Source organism: Eretmochelys imbricata, chromosome 24 (assembly GCF_965152235.1).
Source record: "Eretmochelys imbricata isolate rEreImb1 chromosome 24, rEreImb1.hap1, whole genome shotgun sequence".
NCBI lineage: Eukaryota > Metazoa > Chordata > Testudines > Cheloniidae > Eretmochelys > Eretmochelys imbricata.
Genome location: NC_135595.1, coordinates 6,345,158 through 6,365,560, shown reverse-complemented (window position 1 = coordinate 6,365,560; position 20,403 = coordinate 6,345,158). Strand labels below are relative to the sequence as shown.

At 50.0% G+C, this 20,403-nt stretch overlaps 1 protein-coding gene across 1 annotated transcript; it reads left to right on the top strand.

Moving 5' to 3' along the window:
* Positions 1 to 14,378: 14,378 nt before the first annotated feature.
* Positions 14,379 to 18,310, top strand: HJV (hemojuvelin BMP co-receptor). Its single transcript, XM_077841265.1, is given in 6 exon segments — positions 14,379 to 14,472; positions 16,194 to 16,696; positions 17,298 to 17,335; positions 17,337 to 17,403; positions 17,405 to 17,434; positions 17,690 to 18,310. Coding segments are annotated over 6 exon segments (1,353 nt in total).
* The last annotated feature ends 2,093 nt before the right edge of the window (positions 18,311 to 20,403 follow it).

Below are 20,403 nucleotides of genomic sequence, written 5' to 3'. Positions count from 1 at the left end.
CGGCCTTCCAGGCTGAACACGCGTATCCATCTTGCAGCTGGGCAAATCCGCTGCAACTCCACTTGTTCAGGCGATCCTGGTTGCCAGATTTGGAGTCATGAAGGCATTTTCCTCCCCAGCAAATTGTCCAGGAGGCCAGGCGGCGGGGAGGGAGGAGCAGGTTCCACTTTCTTTTGCAACATGGGGCATGATTCACCTGCAGGGATTCTCTCACCTAGTCAATTCCTTGCCACTTGCAGGGCCCTGGGGCGTTGTCTGCCAGTGGCATTCAACAATCTAGAGTCACAGGCACTGAGATGCTTTTGTCTGACAAAAGTCGTCCGCTCGACCTAGGGGTACCCGGATGAAACTGAGTAGCTGGTGATACACAGGAGGTCAGGCCAGATGATCCAAAGGTCCCTTCTGGCCTTAACTCTATGAAATATATGTCAGTTGGGCGTGTGATTATTTCCCAGTTGCGGGCACTGGAACTGAGGGGGCTGCCGCATCCCCTGGCTTGAAGTGGTTTCCACCTTATACAGAGTTTACAGTTCGGTTCACTGGCTCTCAGCACCCTCACTATAAACATGTTCCAGCACACCTGCCAACCCTAGGGTGGAGGCAGTTATCTGGGGGTAAAGGTGCCTTTTACCGGAATACCTTATTCCCCTTCCCATATGGGACTAGCTATAAGCACCTTTGTATGATATAACTACATCCATGCTAGAGGGGGTGGTACCTCTTTGATACTGTACCTACACAGACTAGCCACAGGAACTCACCCCGGCTGACTCGGGAAGGAAGCCGTGAGCTGCCCGTTGGTTCCAGCATCATGCCAAGTCCTGTTGCATGGGACGGGGCATATTCTGTGCCTGGGCACAGCTGCTGGTGGAAGAGCAGCACCCCAAGCCACACCTAGCACTGCAGAAAAACTAGCGGTGCTGCCCTACTTTCTCCTGGCCGGGGAGCTTGCTTTGCGTCCATGCTGGGAGGGGCAGGGTTGCATGAGAAAGTGAAGGCAGCCGCCTCCTCCCATTCCCACCCTTGCAAAGTTGGGGTGGAACACTGTCGCATCAGAAGGCAGCAGGGACGGCCGGAGCTTTAAGCATCTGCTCGACTGGAGTCAAGGTTCTGTAAATGGGGCTGTCACAGACTCGTCTCCTCTGTGCATCAGGCACCGAGGAGGACCTGCAACACACTCACCAGTGAGTTATATATACCCTGGGGCTGGTGTAAAGGTATACATGGCTGTAGAGAACTGGACCTTTGTGTGGATGTTAGCTACCTGATGATCTCTGTCCTCCCTCTACTTGCCCAAGCTAGGTTGCAATGCTGTGGACCTTTTCGAACCTAGGCTCTGGGGCAGACTTTTTAAAAACACCCTTCTCTTGTTTCACCTTTTCCCTGCTGGTCCCCGCTCTTCTCCTGGAAGGGCCACCTGCTTTGCTGCCATTCTGACATTGAAATCAATGGGGTTTCTGGGAGGTTGGGTAGGGGAGCCAGTGTAGGCTGACCTGTCTGCGCCTGGTGCATCGGGCAGCACAGCAGATGTATTTATTGCCCGAGCATATTTGGTACCTTGAGCAGCAGTTAAAGGGTTAAAGAGATGGCCTACGGGTTCCTTCCTGCACCGAACACCTTCCACTGATCAAGGCCTGCGAAAGACTCTGCTTGAGGCTCCGACTCTGAGCAGCCCATATAGTACCATGGGCTGTTCCCAGGAGAATTTCCGCCTGCACCCCTCCCACCCTCTGTGTAACCGATTCCCACCCAGGACATCTGGACATTGGCATGGCTTGGAGCTCATGGCAGGGAAGCTGAAATCAACAGATGGAGCAAATACCGGGCAGCCCAAGTCACAGCTAGGCGGGGTTAGGAGGGGAAAGAACTGCAACCCAGAGATGCAATGCAAGCTGTACCCTGCCCTCTATGTTGCTGGGGGTGAACTAAAACAGTCACATAAGAAATAGCTTAGGGGGAAAGAAGAAACTAAAAGTCTCACAAACAAGGAAGCTGAGAGATGTTTGTAGCTAAAGAGTCAATGAGGGGGCAGGTAGAGGGGCGGATACTCCAGGTAACAGGAAGTGCAGACAAGGGTCTTGCAGTGCTAGTCAGGTTGTTTGAAGGGACGGGGCAATGGGGACAGAGTTCTGTGAGTTGGTGCCACAGTGGGGCTCAGTTCTTGGTTCTGTCCCACCTCCCTCTGTCATATTTGACAAATCACTCTCCCCCACCCCCGTGCCTCAGTTTCCCCATCTGCAGAATGGAAATAACGATCCTTCAGCTGTCGTGTTGAGTTAGAGTGTAAGCATTTCAGGGGCTGCACAGCACCTAGCACAATGGGGCACAATGGGGCCCTGATCCCCGCTGGGGCCTCTACATGCTACCGCAATGCAAATACCGATGCTAAGCACGGGGACTGCTGTAAAATGTCTGGGTATTCAGAAAGCTTATGACACAGCCACGCTTTGCGGATGCCACCCTCGCTAGAGCTCAAGAAAAAGCCAGGAGTCAGGTCCAGGACCGCCTAGGAATCAAAAGGCTTTTCCCTTCATTTTCTAACAGCTGAGAATGCAAACTCCACTGGGATTCGGCACCCCAAGCTGTGTCCTTAGCTTCCTAGAGCCATCACCAGCAATAAAGGGTCTGCCACTGGATCTTAGCAGAGGGTGTGTTGGTGAGCAACGGAGAATAGACTTAAGCTCGTTCTGCTAACAGTTGCACTGGCCCTGCAAGGCTAATGGGCTTGGGACAGCTGCCATTAGAAAAGGGATCAGAGCTGCTGAGCATGGAGCCAAAGTCATTTTTCTGAGCATTGCCCGTCTTGAAAAGAGAAAATGGGCCACCACAGAGCTGCACTACTACAGAGTTTACGGTAAGCTAGTCTGTTCTGTATTATACTATTTAGCTTCTCCAACCCTCCCCAGCACCATAGTTAAGCTGAGCCCCTTTTGGGTGAATTATGGTACTAAGTGATTTAACAGTGCAGCTCCTATTGGGAGGAATTAAAAGTGTGGGATCTCTTTCTCTCTTTTCACATGCTTTGCTTCCTCCTTGAAGTCCTGCTCTGCCAGCCTCAGGTATTTGGTTAGGGTTCAAATGAAAATGCATTGAAGGGAATTTGTGCCACAGTATAAATTGCTTTGTATTTAGCAGTCAAAAAGCAATTCTGCTCTGAATCAGCTTGAAAAGGTGCTTAGAAGCTGGGATCCATCAGCAGTTTGGTGCATGATCTTTGCAAAGCCAGCCCCTTTGCACAAATGCAGCAGTTACCAATCTGTCTTGCTCTGTTCTATTGCTGTGGCCTTAAATCTGTCTGCACTCCAGACATGCTGGGTTTAACATCAGAACTGTAAATTCATGCTGCCTGCAAGCATGGGGCAGTATATGGGGTCTAATGGCTCGTTCCCTTGTGTTGCTGACCCCCAACCATTTGAAAGTCATGCATCAGGCCCTGAAAAATCATGTTTGTTTGTTTGGTTTTAAGTAAGAAACGTGGAGGAAGTTTATTTGGTTTTGGAGCCTTTAGGTGATCACTTTTTCAACTTGCCTCTGCAAGCACAAGGGCTAGAAAGTTAGCTTTCATTTAAAAAAAAAAAGAGAGATTCCCTGATAATGACTTGACTGCAGGAGCTGGGACTTTAAGCAAAACCTTACCTCACCAGGTATCATGAGATTAAATCATGAAAGTTAGTAATGCTGTGTTCTAACCATTTTAAATGCTGCAAATATGGTGAGGGTTTTTTTGGGTGGTTGTTGTTTATAAAGAACCATCTTTCCTCAAATTGTTGGCTTGGCTCGAGTTACAACCCAGAGATCTCAACTGCGTAAGGTGCTTTTTTTGCCTCTCCTTCCTCTTTGGGCACTGGCCAAGACAGGAGACTGGAGCGGATGGGCTAACGATCTGAATCAGTGATGCAGCGGACCCTGTCAAAGTCATGCAGCCTTGTTATCGGGAGAACTGGGATGGTTTCCTTGCAATGGATGGAATTCGTCCCCTTTCTCTGTGCCTGAAATGGCTTATCCGCAGATATTTCCTAGGAGCAAATCTCTGTGCCACTGGAAAGCACCATATTGTAGCAAACAGCAAGGTACCTAGTATCAGGGGGTAGCCATGTTAGTCTGCAAGGTACCTAAGCACCTTTCGTGAAAGAAGATGACTTAGGTTCTACTAGGTCTTTTCACGCCCATTTCAAGTTACACATTTGGGACACAGCATTGCCCTACGAGACGGGCCTGATTCTCTGCTTGTGCTCTTGCAGGAGGCACTCTGTCTGCCTGGATGTAGAACTGGCACAAGGGGAGAAAACAAAGTTTTCTAGCAAAGTTCCACCTATTGTGGAGAAACCCTTATTAATGATACTGTAATGCCCACTAATCACCAGTCTTGTTTTGGTTCATTAAGGGGCTAGCACAGGCATAGGCCATGTACAAAATGTCTAAAACCTACATACAAAACTTCACATGGATCAGCATCTGTAAAACTTCCAGCCTACCCCAGATAAGGTCCATTCATTACTTATTTGTATTACCGTAGTCTCTAGAGGCCCCCAGTTGAGATCAGAGCCCTATCATGTGTGTGCAGCACCCAGCGTGCCAAAGGAGACAGCCCCCGCTCAGAAGAACTTGCAGTCTAAATAGCTAAGACGGGCAAAGGGTGAGAAGGGGAACAGAAGGGAAGGGCCTTCTCCATTTTCACAGAGCAAGTCAATGGCAGAGTTTGGAGTAGACCCAAGTTCTACTTCGTTCTAGCTGAGAATTCCATCCACTAGATCTGTGGTTCTCAACCAGGGGTATGCGTACCTCAGGGGGCACACAGAGGTCTTCCAGGGGGTACGTCAACTCATCTAGATCTTTGCCTCGCTTTACAACAGGCTACATAAAAAGCACTAGCGAAGTCGGTACAAACTAAAATTTCATACAGACAATGACTTGTTTGTACTGCTCTCTATACTATACACTGAAATGTAAATACAATATTTATATTCCGATTCATTTATTTTATAATGATATGGTAAAAATGAGAAAGTCTGCAATTTTGCAGTACTAGTGTGCTGTGACGCTTGTGTATTTTTATGTCTGATTTTGTAAGCAAGTCTTTTTTAAAGTGAGGTGGAACTTGGGGGTACGCAAGATAAATCAGACTCCTGGAAAGGCTGAGAGCCAATGCACTAGATAACACTGCCTCTAACTGGTGAGCGCTGGGCAGGACCTGGATTTTAAGGGAAATTCTGTTATTTGGAAATTTCTTCCATTCTGAAACAGTATGAAAACATTGTGTTGTTGTTGTTTTTAATTTCCTGCAAAAACAAAAATCTGAAAAAGTGTCATTTCAGGGTGATATAAATGTTCCGTTCTGATGTCGACCTTTTTTAAAAGTTATTCTTCACGTATATATGAAAACCCTAATTTATTCCATTCTGAAAGGGCAAATCAGAATGTTCCTTCCGAAAAAGTCCAAGCAGGAAATTTTGAGATGATCAAAACACCTTGTTTCATTTATTTATTTGGTCTAAACGGAATTTGGTTGAAGTCACATTTTTCTAAAGGTTTGATTTCTATGAAAACAACATTTTTGGGGTCAAAAAATGAAGGACAAATTTCCAGCCAGTTCTATCACTAGCCTCCAGCCTTACCTATCGTAAATAAGTGCCTTTCACCAGCCCACCCATATGCTGGTCAGTCCCTCCATATACATCCCTTGGGGTCTAGTAGATAGACCACTGGACTAGGATTCAGCAGCCCTGGGTTCTTTTCCACTTCCCTGCTGGGTGACCTTTTGCAAGTCACTTTGCCTACCTGTGCCTCAGTTTCCCCACCAGTAAAATGAGGCTAATGCTATTGACCCTTATTTGTAAAGAGCATCTATGGATGAAAAATCATTTAGAAGAGTTATTATTTTAATTATTATTATACTATGATTGCATTGGGTTGCACTCCAAAGGCCAACAAATCGGAGCTCCGCTGGACCACGGTTGGGAGGCTGTGGAATCGCCCTTACTAGAGGTTTTTCAGAACCAGTTGGACTAACGCACGGATTACCTAGGTTCGCTTGGTCCTGCCTCTGTGCAGGGGACTGGACTTGACTTCTTGGCGGGTCCTTCCAGCCCTACATTTCTGTGATCGTATAAGTACAGCCCGGCTCTTGTCTCTCCCCAGTTGGGGGGAAGGGTGGGTGTGGCAGATTCATGGCATTGCCCAGGGTGGGAGGAAGGGGGGAATGTCAAATTTTAACCCTTGCCACGAAACATCCATGTGCTCATGCAGATATTTGCACACGTGGCCTGCTAGACTGTCTCACTAGCAAGCAGAGTGGTGAATCCCTGCAAGGCTTGGTAGCTTGCATGCCTTGCTAGCGCGCTGCCTGGCTCCCATTGGGAGCTAGCAACTATGTCTGGGGCTCCTCTCTCCGCACCATGTGCTTGTTTTTCTTGGCTGGGTTGTAGTCGGTCTAAATTTAGTCCGATCTATTTCAATGCCTGTCCCCTGCTCTGCGTGTCTTGCAAACGGGAGGGGCGGGGGGGGGGAGTTGCTGCGTGAAAGTGGCAACGAGGGGGGGTGGAGAGACATCAAGAATCCTGGGCCCGTGGTGCAGTCCATGGAAGCAGCATGTCCTCTTTCGCTGCCAGAGACGGTGTCTTCTCCTGAGCCTGTCCCCTGGAACGTACCCTCGGGGAAGCACGCATCGGGGACTGGGAACGAGTGCTGCTGACCCAGGGCACTCTCCAGGTGGATGGCACAGGCCGCCTGGCTGGAGTCTTCTTGCTGGTGCCTGGATTAAAGATTTGGCTGGTAAGAACACCGGGCTGGTCTTCGAAAAGCAGACTTGCATGGAGGGCCACCCCGTGGCTGTTTTGCTATTAACCCTCGCTAATTAAACCCTTGGTCCTGTGAACTAGGGAAATATCATTGGAGGGGGGGAGGAGGGAAGGGCACAGAGGTCATGGGGTTTGCCCAAAGCAGTCTGGGTCAGAGCAGGAGCGTGCGGCAGCTGGTCCAGGGCATGTTTGGGTTTTCTCCAAAGGGAGGGAGAGAGGGAACAGCCATCAAGTCATCCTGATAGGAAATCTCCTCTCTCCTGTTGGTCTCACAGAGAACGTGCTCTGTCCATGCGTGGTACTGACACTGGCTGGGAGCAGGGTGCTTGGGGAGGAGAGAGGCGCTGTATTATACCCAGGTCTTCCTAGGCTGAGCTGAGAGCTCAGATGGTCCTGGAGAGTTCGGTGCTGCTTCTTCCCCATCCATTCTCAAAGCAAGCCCAGGGGGTCAGTGAGGCTGGTGGAGGCAGGGAAGGGGTCTGCTCTGTGGGGCAGGCAAGGCTGAGTGGAGGAAGGGTCCGTGTTAGGGTGGTGGAGGAAGGGGCATGTGTACGGGAATGGTGATGGGGTGGGGTTAGGGAGCCTCTGTGATATGGCGAAAAAGGAAGGGGCAAGTGGTACGGAGATGCAGTGGATGTGGGTGGGGAGAGAAAGGGTCTGCGCTAGGGACCGGGGACAAATGAGGGTGCAGTGGATTCGTGGGGGAGGTCTGTGCTCAGGTGGGAGGGGAGGGAACATATCGCGGGGGGTGGGGAGCAAGGGGAAGCTTGGGCGCACGCGGGCTGTGGGGGTGGTTAGAGTTTTGTGATTTTCTGGAAGAGGAAGCAGATTGGCATGTAGACCAGCAGAGCCTTTGGCCAGGGGCACTTTGTGCGGGGAAGGCAGCTGCAGGGCCAGCCTTCTTTGTGCGTCTGGTCCCCAGCCCCAGTGCTCTAAGCCAGAGCCCATGCACCAGCAAAGGCTGCCTGGCTTTAGCAAGGCAGGGATACAGGTGTGATGAGAAAGTGAAGCCGGTCTCTCCCGCGACTTATAAAGAAGAGTCAAGAGAATGAAATGTAGTGAAGGCTGCTGATCTCCTGGGGCCTTGGGTGAGCATGTAGGGTGTGTATCAGAGCCCTGGAACTGGGGGAGTCTGGGGTAGACCTGGCCCAAATGGACAATCTAGGTGCCAGTGACATCTTGAGGCACGGGGAAACTGGGCACATGCCCAGGGCCCCAGCAGGAATGCATGTAAAAGTTTATCTGGTTTCACACCGGAGCTATGAAAAGAGAAAACGCAGCTGAAGAAAGCAACGTTTTAAAATCAGCAGAATACACGTAAAACTCTTTCTGTTACCGCCCTGTCATGTTTTGCTTTGCAATAAAATGTTAAAGGAAAGAGTGACTCTTTATTACCTACTGCAATGGGGTGGAGGCGCCCCGTTTACACTGTGCACAGGATGGGAGTTTCTAAAGCCATTCAGACGGCCCTGTGTACGGCTTCATGGCAGTGGCATCTGAGCACCTGTTCACCTCGGATTCCTCACGTCACCTGTGAAGCCATGGAAACCTTCCATCCAATGGGCAGGTAGGTAAAGGTGGGTGAGATGTCCACAGGTGGGATGTGGATAGACATGTGTAGCTAGCTGGCTGCCCCTCATCCCTAACACCAACTTGAACCTCCACCAGTGCTGGGTGGGGTGGGGTGGGAGAGACAGATTTCAGCCCCCGCTCCCCATCTCCTCCTCCTCCTCCAGGCCTTCCAGTACGTTTACTGCTGGACCAGCCTGGAGCTCTCTAGCTACACATTAACCAGCTGTTTTCTCTGCAAATGTTGCAGTGGGGACAAGACGGCCACTGGCTTCTCTCTGATGGTTCACGCGCTGGGCAGCTTCGTGAGGCAAGTGCAGCATGCAGGTGTTGCCTTGCTACAGCGATTCCGCTCTGGGCACCTTGGATGTTGCATATTAGAGGAAGGTGGCGTGAACAACGGAGCTAGCAGCTTTGTCACTCCTGGAGAACTATTCAGAAAGAGATCTCAAAGCACCTTATAAACACTGAATTAAGTTTCCCCATCCCCCCCAGGAACTTGGATCAGTATCTTTATCCCCAGGTTACAGAAAGGGAAACTGAGGCCAGGAGATTACTTGAAAGGCTGGCTAGATGCAGAGGGTTTAATACTTGGGGGTCCTAGACAGAGAGGAGGCTGGACTTCACACCTGGATGAGGAGGCTTAAAAACCTCGGCGTGCTGGAGGACCATTCCTACTCATGGCTTAGGACTCTGTTCCCCTGAATATTAAGCCTTTAACTCACAGTTTGACCATTGTGGCAGAGGAAGGAGTAGAAACCAGAGTCTTTGTTTTTTTCCCCCACTTGCCCATGCTCTAACTACTAGACCACACTCCCTCCAGGTCATCCCAAGTTTGAGCAGCCTCCTCCTCATGCACATGAACTGCCCTTGAGTTCTCACGTCCTTATAGATTCTGCAAATCTCACTGGAGACGGGGGCGGATTCTGATCTCAGTGTAAATCCAGTGTCATGCCATGGAAGTCAATGGTGTTTTAGTGGTTTGAGTCAGATCAGAAATTGCTCTCAGCAGTTGAAAGTGAAATTTCAGTAATGCCTTGAGCAGACGCACCAGGTGCATTCAGCAACGTTCTCTCTCACGTTCAGTTTATGGGAATTACACCTGGGAAGGTAACATACCACCCCAAAAAGTGCAGGTCTCGGTTATTAGTGGAACCGTTTACGCAGGAAACATGGAGGCCATGAAGAAGATCATGGTCAGCTCTTGATGGCAGGGCCTGGTTCTTACTGTGTGTTTGCACCACAAACAGCATAGCAGAGCCCCAGTCAGGGTTGGGGCATCTCGGTGTTACCATAATACAAATTACTGGCGTTTTATTACCAGAGTCCTACTTGAGTTCCGTTCTTCATGAGATCACAGGCCTCTGAGCCTGGCTACTTGATATGATGAGAAGAATGTTTGGAGGGGACAGATCTTTGCCCTTTTTCTAGCATTTTTCATGTGGGGATCTCAAAGCATTCTAGACACACTAACCTTCACATGCCCTATGAGGTCTCTTATCCCCTTCTTATAGCTGGGGAAGTGGAGGTGATTAGCATGAAGCCACATAGCAAATTAGTAGTAGACATGGGAATAGAATCCAGCAGTCTGGACTCTCACTTGCTGTCCTCTAATCACTAGACCCAATTCCTTCCCAGATCTGAGAAGAGAACCCAAGAGTCCTGGCTCCTAGTCCCCCCTTGCTCTGACCACTAGACTCCACCCAAGCCACGTGCATTCTGTTGGATTCTCACAGGCCCCTGGTTCCTGCCAAGAGGGTCTCACTTCACGTGTCTTGAGATCAGATCTCCATCTCTGGAAGTCTCCATGTCGAGATGCTTTAGCCGAACACAACCTGTTGGGCTTCACAGTGGGGTACTTGGGTGACATGTGATACGCTGGATGTCCCACCAGCTGATCTTCCGACTTTCAGCTTCTATGAATCTTTTCTTACTGGGAGGTTCTTGGGGGAGGAGTGATGGCAAGACCTGGGCCCCATCACGTGGGCTGATCATGTGGCTGTTGGCTACTTTTTGGTGGGGAGCGCTGGGTTGATCATTAGCTTCTGCAGCGAACCCAGAGGGAGCTGGCAGATGCTCCTGGGTTGTTTATCGGCTTAGTCAAACACCCCAAAGTTCAAGCGCAGTTACAACAGGAAGAGCTGGAGAAAGCAAATGCAAAAGGCTGGACGCTGCTGGGGGAAGTTGAGCGAGGGAGGCAGAAGAGAAGGAACCATCTGCTCTGGACCCAGGCCTCGACCTGAGTGACAGAGGTACAAAGGGAGGCGACAGCGTTAGGGTCTCTAATGGGACAGGGCAGGGGGATGTCTCACAGCCCAAGGAACTGGCCCTGCCAAGAGGACCACCGCATAAGAGCCCTCTGTCTGAACCAAGCCATTACGAGTCTGGATGCTAGACCAGTGCTGCTGGTCTAAGAGGGTCTGTCTGCTCTCGGGATATTGCTGCTCTGCCTGTCTTTCATCCTGGCAGGAAAGTATTTTTTTGTGTGTACGTGTGCACGCCTAAAAGAGAAGCGTGCCTGCTTTTGTAGGGGCGATAGACGAGCCCCAGTTGGAAAACTGGGAAGTGAAGCAGATCTTAACCCCTGGTAGCAGATCAACCCAGTGATCACTCAGAGACCACCAGGTCAGGCGTAGGGACCAGGGATCTTTTCCCTTCAGTTTTCACACCTGATCAGAGGCATGATCATTCCACCAGACTCTTCTAGCCGGCTTTTCTTAGAGCTGGGAAAGGTCCTGGCCGCCCTGTACTGTACTCCCTAAAGGTCGCCTCCCCTCTCACCCGCGACCTTCCCGCTCAGGGGCCAGGCCCATTGGCGGAGCAGCGTAGATAGATTCCACCATCTGGTGTCTGGGGAATACGTGCTGTGCTTTTAGCTGCATGTGGCCTGTGACTCTCTGTGAGCAGCGAAGGAGAGGGTGCAGCTCGCGTACCAAGCTCTGTATTCCTGGCTCTGCAGTTGGCTTGATGCACCTCTCTCTGTGCCTGTGTTCCCCCCCTCCACCCCCAACCCCATTTGTAAAATAGAGAAAATGATACCTGCCTCTACATAAGGCGGTTGTGGGATTGATGGATGTAAGCCACTGTCTGTTCTCGGAGTGGTGAGGACTCCCCAGGGAGGTGCATGCACCCCGTAATGGCCAGAAATCGGCATTAGTCTCAGCCCCCGGGCGTCCAGGACTGGAGCCGGAACTTTCTCCGGGGATGGTTGAAGATTGTGCTGTGAATTCCCCCAGCAACCAAAGACCATCCCAAACCTCACTCCTCTCCTGCTCCACATTCAAGGCGCATTTCTTGGACCTGGCTGTCTCTAATCCAAACACATAGCGATGGGTATCTGCACACGCTTCTCCCTCTGTGGGGAGGGCGAGGGACCAAACCCCACGGGACTGACGTGCAGTCATGTTGCTTCCTCCACTTCTGGAAGGTGCACAGATACTACAGTGATGAGCGTGGTATAAAAACCTATCGAGAATAGAATTTCAGAACCAGTATGCATAAGCCTATAGAAATCTAACCCTGGGTATACACATGCTCCAGGCCTGCAGCTCCCTTCTCCATTGCAATCGCGTCGGATACTCCTTGCTCTAGGACAGGTGGTGGCCAGAAAGACAGAGCGTATGTTGTTAAGGAATGCCAAGGAGTTGCTGTTTTATTTTTTCCTTGGGCCAGATTCAAACCAATCTCCCACCCCCCAGCCATTAATCAAACTTTATTTTTCCTGGCAGCAAATGCCTGGGACGGCCAGCTGGGGGTGGGAAACGTTCTAGCCAGGACTATGATCCATCCTTCATAATGCTTCATTTAGCAGTTGTGACCCTATTGTCTCCAAAATCCTCTTCCCCTCACAGAAACGTTTATTACATTTTCAGGAACTTGCAGATACTGCCAGCGTGAGCTGCTCCCAGAAGGGAGCGGAGATCAAACTCCCATAGGCAGCTGGGCCAGTCAAAATTAAATGTGTGAACCTCTCTTTTAAGTAAAATAACCTTTATTTACACATGCAGTATCTGTGCCTGTCACTACCCCAGGTACACTTGCACATCCCAGTTCCTGATGGTCCCATGGATATGATTACCAGTGGTCAGCACCCTGCAGTCTGTTCCTTAAATCTAGCAGCAGGGTGCAGAAATTGCTAGCTTTGAGTCTAGCTGTTAGCTAAAAGACCATGTGCATCCCCTCCACCCCCATGGAATTCAGAGTGTTCCTTATCCCAGGCCAATGCATGAGACACATGGTTAGACCATTAGCGGGGTGTTCATGGTGCGTTCCTCTACATCAGAGAGAGAGATCCCAGTGAAGTCAGACTCAAAACCTAAATGCAGGACTACAAACGCGACCTGCTGTATCTAGATTTTTGGATTGGCAGCCAGCGTAATCCATTTCAGGTTACTACCCTCAATAGACACTAAAACTCAGCTTCTTTCCTAAGTAAGACCAATGCAAACCTGCAGTGCTTCCATTTGAATGGAAAATGAGAGGGGAAAAATCCCTTTGTTTCTAGAGAAATTCTCCCCTTAATTTTCCACGTGCGTGTGAGACAGAGACGCTGTGAATTTGGAAAGTCCCCCTGGTTCTGGATACTAACTCGTTTGTTTTTGCGTACGTGGAGTCAATTTAGTGTAGAGGTGAACAGAGTGAAACTTATATAATAGATCCCTGCATGCAATTGAGCCATTGGAATAGTGGTACCCAGGGACGTGGTGGATACTTCATCACTTGAGATCTTTAAATCACAACTGGATGCCTTTCTAAAAGATGCCTTATAGCTCAACCAAAAGCGATGGGCTTGATGCAGAAGTTACCGGGTGAGGTTCTCTGGCCTGGGTTATGCAGGAGTTCAGACTAGCTGATCAAAATGGTTTCTTCTAGCCTTAAAAAAATAAATAAATCGATCTACAATTCTGTGCTTCATTCCTTCTGTTTTCACAATGAGCTTTTCACCAGCTGGAGTCACAGCTGATGGCTCTTAGTAACGCATTCTTCTGTGCGCCAGCAAAAAATGGCACAGGCTGTACCTAACCTCGTGCAGGGGATGGCTGCAAATAGCTGTTTGCAGATCCAGGTCCTCTGGATGCAAGAAAGAGGTACAGCAAACAGTAGGGCTTAGCGGCCCATGGGGCTTGATAGTGGAGCAGGTACCCTTTCGATCGGGAGCCAAGGGATTAAGTCTAGCCCAAGTCACTAATAAGCCCGTCTTGTCTGCTGTCTGGTTTGGTGGCCTACCCACAAATGAATTGGGCGGATCTCAATCCAATTTCCAGCAGCCCACAAAAGTCAACACCCCAGGTCTAGTGTAGTAAATCTAGGCATAGAGGCCAAGGGCCGAGTGGACTATGGAGAATGAATTCCCCTCTCGGCCCCAGTCCCGTCAGATTAACATCAGTGCTGCCTAGCCAATGCATGCTAGATAGCAGCCAGCCCATTTCTGCCCTCTCTTGCCATACAGGCCGTATCTGTGATTCTCTTTGATACCATATTTCTGTTTGAAAACATCTGAATTTCAATACAACTTGACAACTGTATCACGCACTTTGATAGTGGCAAGTTTCTGCTGAAGGATCCCAATGCACTTCAAACTATATAAATGCAGCCACTTCTGGGGTGGGGCATCAGAGAACATTAGTGCATAGAACACTAGGATGGGGAGGAGAAGGCAGTTGGGACCAAGGATAATCACATGCCATAGGGTCGCTAATGTTCACACACAGCAGACAGGACCTTGTTATTAAGCTCTCTTCTAAAAGAGTTGCAAAAAAGTAACTTGTAGGTGTGTCTCTCTCCATGGGAAAGACAAAGAGGGTAGCAGAGCCTGCTGGATTTTGAACCTTGCAGCTCTAGGGATTCTGGCTATTTCAAATGTGAAGCTAAGGGCACCAAGCCATCCCATCCAGCAACTCATATTAGTTCATTTAGCCCAGATCCCTGTCTCTGCTTTGCTTCCAGGGGAGCTGGTGAAATAAAAGAAGAAACGGGGGGTGTCTAATCCCCATAGGCTCTGGATGGATTGGAATGGGGAAGTCAGCCTGCAGTACGAGCCCACAGCAACTGGAAAGCACCTGCTTCATCCTCAGAGCACTCTTCCTCCTCCTCTGCTGCAAGCATGGTAAGGAGCTGAACATGCAGAGGTGCCGGGGGTCAGCTACATGCCAGCAGCAGGGATTCCAGTGGGTATCTGAGCAGCATCCACCTGCCAAAGGCAGGGGATTGCTGAAATAGAGGGGTGGGCATCTGCTGGCGTGGTAGCAGTTCCCATAGTGAATAAGAAGGGGAGGCAGGAGCATGATGGGTCCTTGCATCATTAAACACAGCAATGGCCTGGCAGCATTTCCCTTGTGCAGAGGTTATCAGCGATGACAAGGTTCTACTGGGTCATCTTGGGAGCTTTGCCCCCAAATTCAGTAGGACCAGGGTTTTGCACTTAGTCTTTCTCCTTCCCCTCACCAGTGTGGGATTCCTCCCAACCCCTCTGGGAATCTTCCCCCCTCCTGCAGTCTCTTGCCCAGTGGCTCCCTCCCTGCTTTCAGGACATGCTTGAGATCCAGCTGATTTTGCAATGCCCAGTGCACCTCTGCCCCCGATTTTCCATTCACTTGTGTGAGCTTTAGCCTTTAGGGAAGCTCCAGATCCAAGAGGATACCATATTGCGGGTGGCCAGCCGAAGAATACGGTACCCTCTCTTGCACTGTGCCGAGGTAATTCTGACCCAGGGGAGAGTGGCCCTACTGAATTACCAGCACCATGTCCTGCAGCACCCCAGTGGTTATTTAGGTCGTCTCCCACTCCAACCAGACCCAGCCCAGCATATCTTGGGAGATCTTGCATACGCACTGATCTCTAAGGCAGTGTAGTAATATGGACTAGGAGGACAGAATGTTATAACACTCTGTTGCCCCCTTTAGCCCAAGCAGTTAGCCAAGATTTGGGCCCTTTCAGGGTTGTTTCCATTAGAATGAGAAATCTGTGATAGGGAGTGGAGAGATTCTTGGTGTGATCTTGTTTATTTACAAAAAAAAAAAAAAAAAAAAATGGGGAAGAGAGAGAGTCCTCATTCCTTGAGCACAGGAGAAAGAAGCAGCAGGCAGTTTCCTTGCTCAGAAATCCCTGCGTCTGCCCCTCCAGCAAGCCCTGTACCCAAGAAGCTCAGAAGAAATTCTTCTGTCAAGCTAGCTAACACCTCTTGGAGAGGTGGATTTACTGTGGCATTTCTAGTGTAGACATAGCCTCAGGGTCACTCCACAACTGCTTCTCCTGGCTTGCAGCAGCTAACGTACACAGCTGGCCACCTGCCATCCTAACTACTGTACTGCGTTTGCAGTCAGGAAAATCCCTCGACCCACAGGGCTCAGGCTTGGTCTACACTACAAACTTACGTCTGTGTAACTGTGTCACCCTAAGGGCCGTCGTTATAACGACCTAACCCCTGGCGCGGACAACGCTACGTCTCCGGGAGGACTTCTCCCATTGACATAGTTACCACCTCTTGGGGAGGGGGAGTGCCTACGCCGAGGTGTAGGTAGCGTCTTCACTAAGTGCTACAGTGATGCTGTAAGTGGAGACAAGCCCTTAGCTCTGACCTGCCCTGTGCCTTGGGTGGGGGTGTCCCTCCGCTGTTCGTCATGGTCATTACAAACAGGCTTAATTGCTCCTTCCAGTGAAACACAAAGAGAGTGTGCTTGGCACAGCCATTGACTTTAACGAGGTCTGCGGCTGTCCTGGCCTCCAAAGCCTGCTAGATGGTAGCCATTAGCACCTTTCAGCAGAATGGGTGGAGCGGTGTAACACCGACAGCAGACGTGATGCCATACGCTCTCTCTCGCCACCCAGCTTGCTGCCAGTGCAAGATCCTGCGCTGCAACGCTGACTACGTGGCCGCCACCCTCAACCTGCGCGGCTCCAACAGGGACACGGCTTACTGCAACGCCCTGCGCTCCTACTCCCACTGCACCCGCAAGACGGCCCGGACCTGCCGGGGCGACCTGGTCTACCACTCTGCCGTCCACGGCATCGAGGACCTCATGATCCAGCACAACTGCTCCAAAGAAGGCCCCACCTCGCCGCCCCGGCCCCGCCCACCGGCGCCCAACCACCAGGGCTTTGAGTCCCTGGACATCTGCAACTACGAGAAGAACTTCCTCTACAAGCATGGCCAGCCCCCCACCTACCAGCACTGTGCGGCCTTTGGGGACCCCCACGTCCGCACCTTCCATGATGAGTTCCACACCTGCCGAGTGGAGGGCTCCTGGCCTCTCCTGGACAATAACTACTTGTTTGTGCAGGCAACTAGCTACCCGGTGGCAAAGAGTTCCAACGCGACTGCCACCGGCAAGGTAACGTCCCAGCCTGTGATGGGCTGGTGGGGGTTCCCCAGGCTTTGGGCGGCTGCCATTGCATTCACGGTGCGAGAGGGATGGAGGCTCAGAATCAAATGTAAGAACCATTTATGCAGTGACAGAAATGCTCTCCAGGTGCTGCTGGGCTAGGGCAGGGGGCGGGATAGATGCGGTCCATGGACCACTTGCTGGTTGTCCAGCTACACCTGGCTGCTCACATGGTGCTGGCCCCTGCTCCTTAATGCCGAGCTGCTTAAATTGCATTCAGAGAAGTTAAGAAAAATATATTAAGTACTTTCCTAATGGGACTTTTTACTTGCCACATAGGGCATAGTAGGCAGCCCTAAAGGTGGGGCGGGTGGGGGTTCGTGCAATTAAGAACGGGAATGATGCTTGGGTTCAAGAGACCATCCTTCCAGTGGTGGCCAGGTGAACAGTGGGAGGGGCTCCAGACTCTGCTCTAGGAGGTGTTCCAGGTCTGGGTCCAGCCTGGTATAGTGGAAACCCTGTCTTTGGGGGTACAGTGACCTGCTACTATGAGTCCTAAGAAAGATGATGGGCCATATGGTAACTTCCTGATCTCTTATTACAACGTCAGCCAAGGGCAGGGCCCTACTGCGCTGGGTGCTGCACAGACAGAGTTTCCCAGTCCCCCAAAGAGCTCACAATCTCAACAGCCAAGACAGACGGCCACTGGGTGGAAGGGGAAGCAGTTTGCCCAAGGTCCGGCAGCAGGTGAGTGGCAGAACTAGGAACAGAACCCAGGAGTCCCGAGTCTCAGTCCAGTGCTCTGGATGTTGGACCAGTAGTTCTGTACCTTGACCTGCCTCCCATCTATCAATATGGGAAGGGCAGGGTGGTTGTGTGATCTCCTGACAGATCCAGGAGGGTCACAATCCCTTCCTCTTTCCCCTCTCCCCACCACGGTTAACCGGAACTAGACTGTAAGGCCTCTGATCCAGCCTTCTGGCTTTCTTTTTTGCCCTGCAGCTCACGATCATATTTAAGAACATGAAGGAATGCATCGACCAGAAGGTCTACCAGGCCGAAATAGACAACCTGCCGGCTGCCTTTGAGGATGGCTCGGTGAACGGTGGCGAGAGGCCGGGGGGGAGCAGCCTGACCATCCAGGAACGCATGCCTGGGCAGCACGTGGAGATCCGGGCTGCCTACATTGGCACCACCATCGCTGTGCGTCAGGCGGGCCGGCAGCTATCCTTCTCCATCCGGGCAGCCGAGGAGGTGGCGCGGGCCTTCACTGAAGAGCAGGATCTGCAACTCTGCGTTGGCGGCTGCCCGCCCAGCCAGCGCATCTCCCGCAGCGAGTGTCGCCACAGTGGGATTGCCGCTGAGACGGCGCGACTGCTGTGCAAGGAGAAGCTGCCGGTGGAGGACGTCTACTTCCAGTCGTGCGTCTTTGATGTGGTAACCTCGGGCGATGCCAATTTCACTCTGGCCGCACATGGTGCTCTGGAGGATGCAAAGATGTTCCACCCAGATGCTGAGAAACTGCACATCTTCCAGACTGGGGTGGGCTGTCGTCTAATCTCTTTACCCTTCCTCCTTGTCATAGTCATCTCTAACCTCCTGGCTATTCAGTTGTGCTTTTAACACTCCTTGTCCATCAGGTACCAGGGCTACAAGAGGAGTGTCACTGAGCCAAGAACCTGTAGCTGCACTGTGACATATGGCCTGGAGTGAGGTGGACATCAGCTGAAAGGAAACAGTGCTCTATCCAGAATCCGCTATCATGGGGGTGGAACCAAACCGGCGAAAGGCCCCGGTCTTAGAGAAAAGGCCTGGAAATAGCAGCTCATGCTTCCTATTCTCAAACATGCTGAGGACCGGATTAGTTGAGTTTTGTTCTGCTCCTGAATCTTAGTGGAATTTTCCCATCGTGGGTTCTGATTTATTTTTATTTGTTAACAAAAGTGGGGAAACTGCTGCCACATGGGGAAAAAAAACCATACAGGGACTTATCTTCTATTTTCTCTCTTTTTTTCTGATCATGTGTCTGAAACCCAGGGTGTGGCTCCTCTGAGCTTCTGCCACGCTTCTGCCAAGCTAGTTGTAGCACACAAGATAGGGGTCCTGCAAATTACCTTCTTGCTTTTTCTCTACCCTACATGCACTTCAGTTCCAACGTAGCTGTAGCAGCCTCTTGCTCAGGAACCTGCTAGAGTTAGAAATGATTGACCCCAGCCTGGATTCCAAGCTTTTTGGGGGCAAAACTTGTTGGTTTCTAGCTTCAGACATTCTTGTGAGAGCCCCTGCAGAAACCACATGGAATGAAGTAGAAAATTGCAAGAGTGTAACCAGAATGTCTTGCTCAAGTTTTGAGATTCGTTGAATCACTTGGGCTAAGAACAAATATTTTCTGCTGTGTTCCCATTGTTTTTAGACTCTTGGTATAATGCTAACTTGTAGCCATCTGTCTGCAAAATGTCAAATCTCTGAAGTTTCACTTTAAAATTGTCCTCTAAGCATTGCCATTTCTCTCTTTTGGGCACTAATCTAGGACTGACTCTAGCAAATCCCAGACTTTGGACCACTGCTGAGTTTCAACAATACAGTATCAAGAAAAATCCATCTAATGTTCCCCTTTTTTAGCCCAAGCATTATCCGTTATTCTGTCTCCCATAGTCCCACAAAAACCCAACCAAGAACACTGGCTTGACTTCAAGAGTAAGGTTAGTAATGTGGTAAACCCCAGAAGCAGCAAAGGCCAAAGCTAGCAGATTGCATCAGTGACTGGGTAAAATATTAAGGAATGTACATAGATATTGCTGTGAGGCTGAAGTTAAATGTTTAATATATTTGAGGTTTTAAGAGATGTGAAGTTCGATTTGTTAACAAATATTTTCCAAATACAAAGACGTTTTTTTAAAAAAAAAAAACAGGATTCATCCGCTAAACAACTTTGCAATTCTTGTCCTGCTGAACTGTGAGAGGAATCATGGAGCTTTGATTCGACAAACATGGCATTTGCAGAAGAGAACAGTCATTGGGGGAGTCCTGTAGGATTTGCAAACATTGTTGCATGAAAGAATTTTTAAAAAGGTGTGTGGGAAGGCTTATCAAACCGTAAAACGAGGTTCATTTTTAGGGCTCATGTTTCAAGCCATATTTAGTTTATTTGTCTAGTCCTGCTTTTTCCTGGCTCCTCTGATCAAAGTCACAGTAAAAGGTATAGTATAGGGAGCCTCTGAAGTACTTCTCCCTCGCACACCGTCCCCCATGGGGTGTCTTCTATAAGAGTTTCTCTGTTTCTTTTACATTGGCATCGTTGAGCCATGAACGTTTGACATTAAAGGTGTCTATTTTTGAAGTCCTCGTTTCCTGTCATCTGTCTCTTATTTCCCTGGTTGGCGTGCAACAGGTGAAGATAATTATATCTTGTCTTCCACCCCTTTCGCTCCTTTCATTCCAAAGCACTTCATGATCTAAATATACACACACTGCATTGGGGGTAGGAGGGAATAGCAGTGGATACTCTCACACTCCACCTACAATCAAGCTCCACCCACTTGTGATACCAAAATGGGGACAACACTTGCAATAGATTGTGTGGATCTTCATAATGTGATCATTGTTCTTCTTCCTTGCTCCCAGTAAAACATTCACCATCAGAATGAGGCGCCAGTGTTAACAGGCCTCAGAAATGAATGAGGGCAATTCGCACCTCTGAGCTGTTGTTTCAGGCT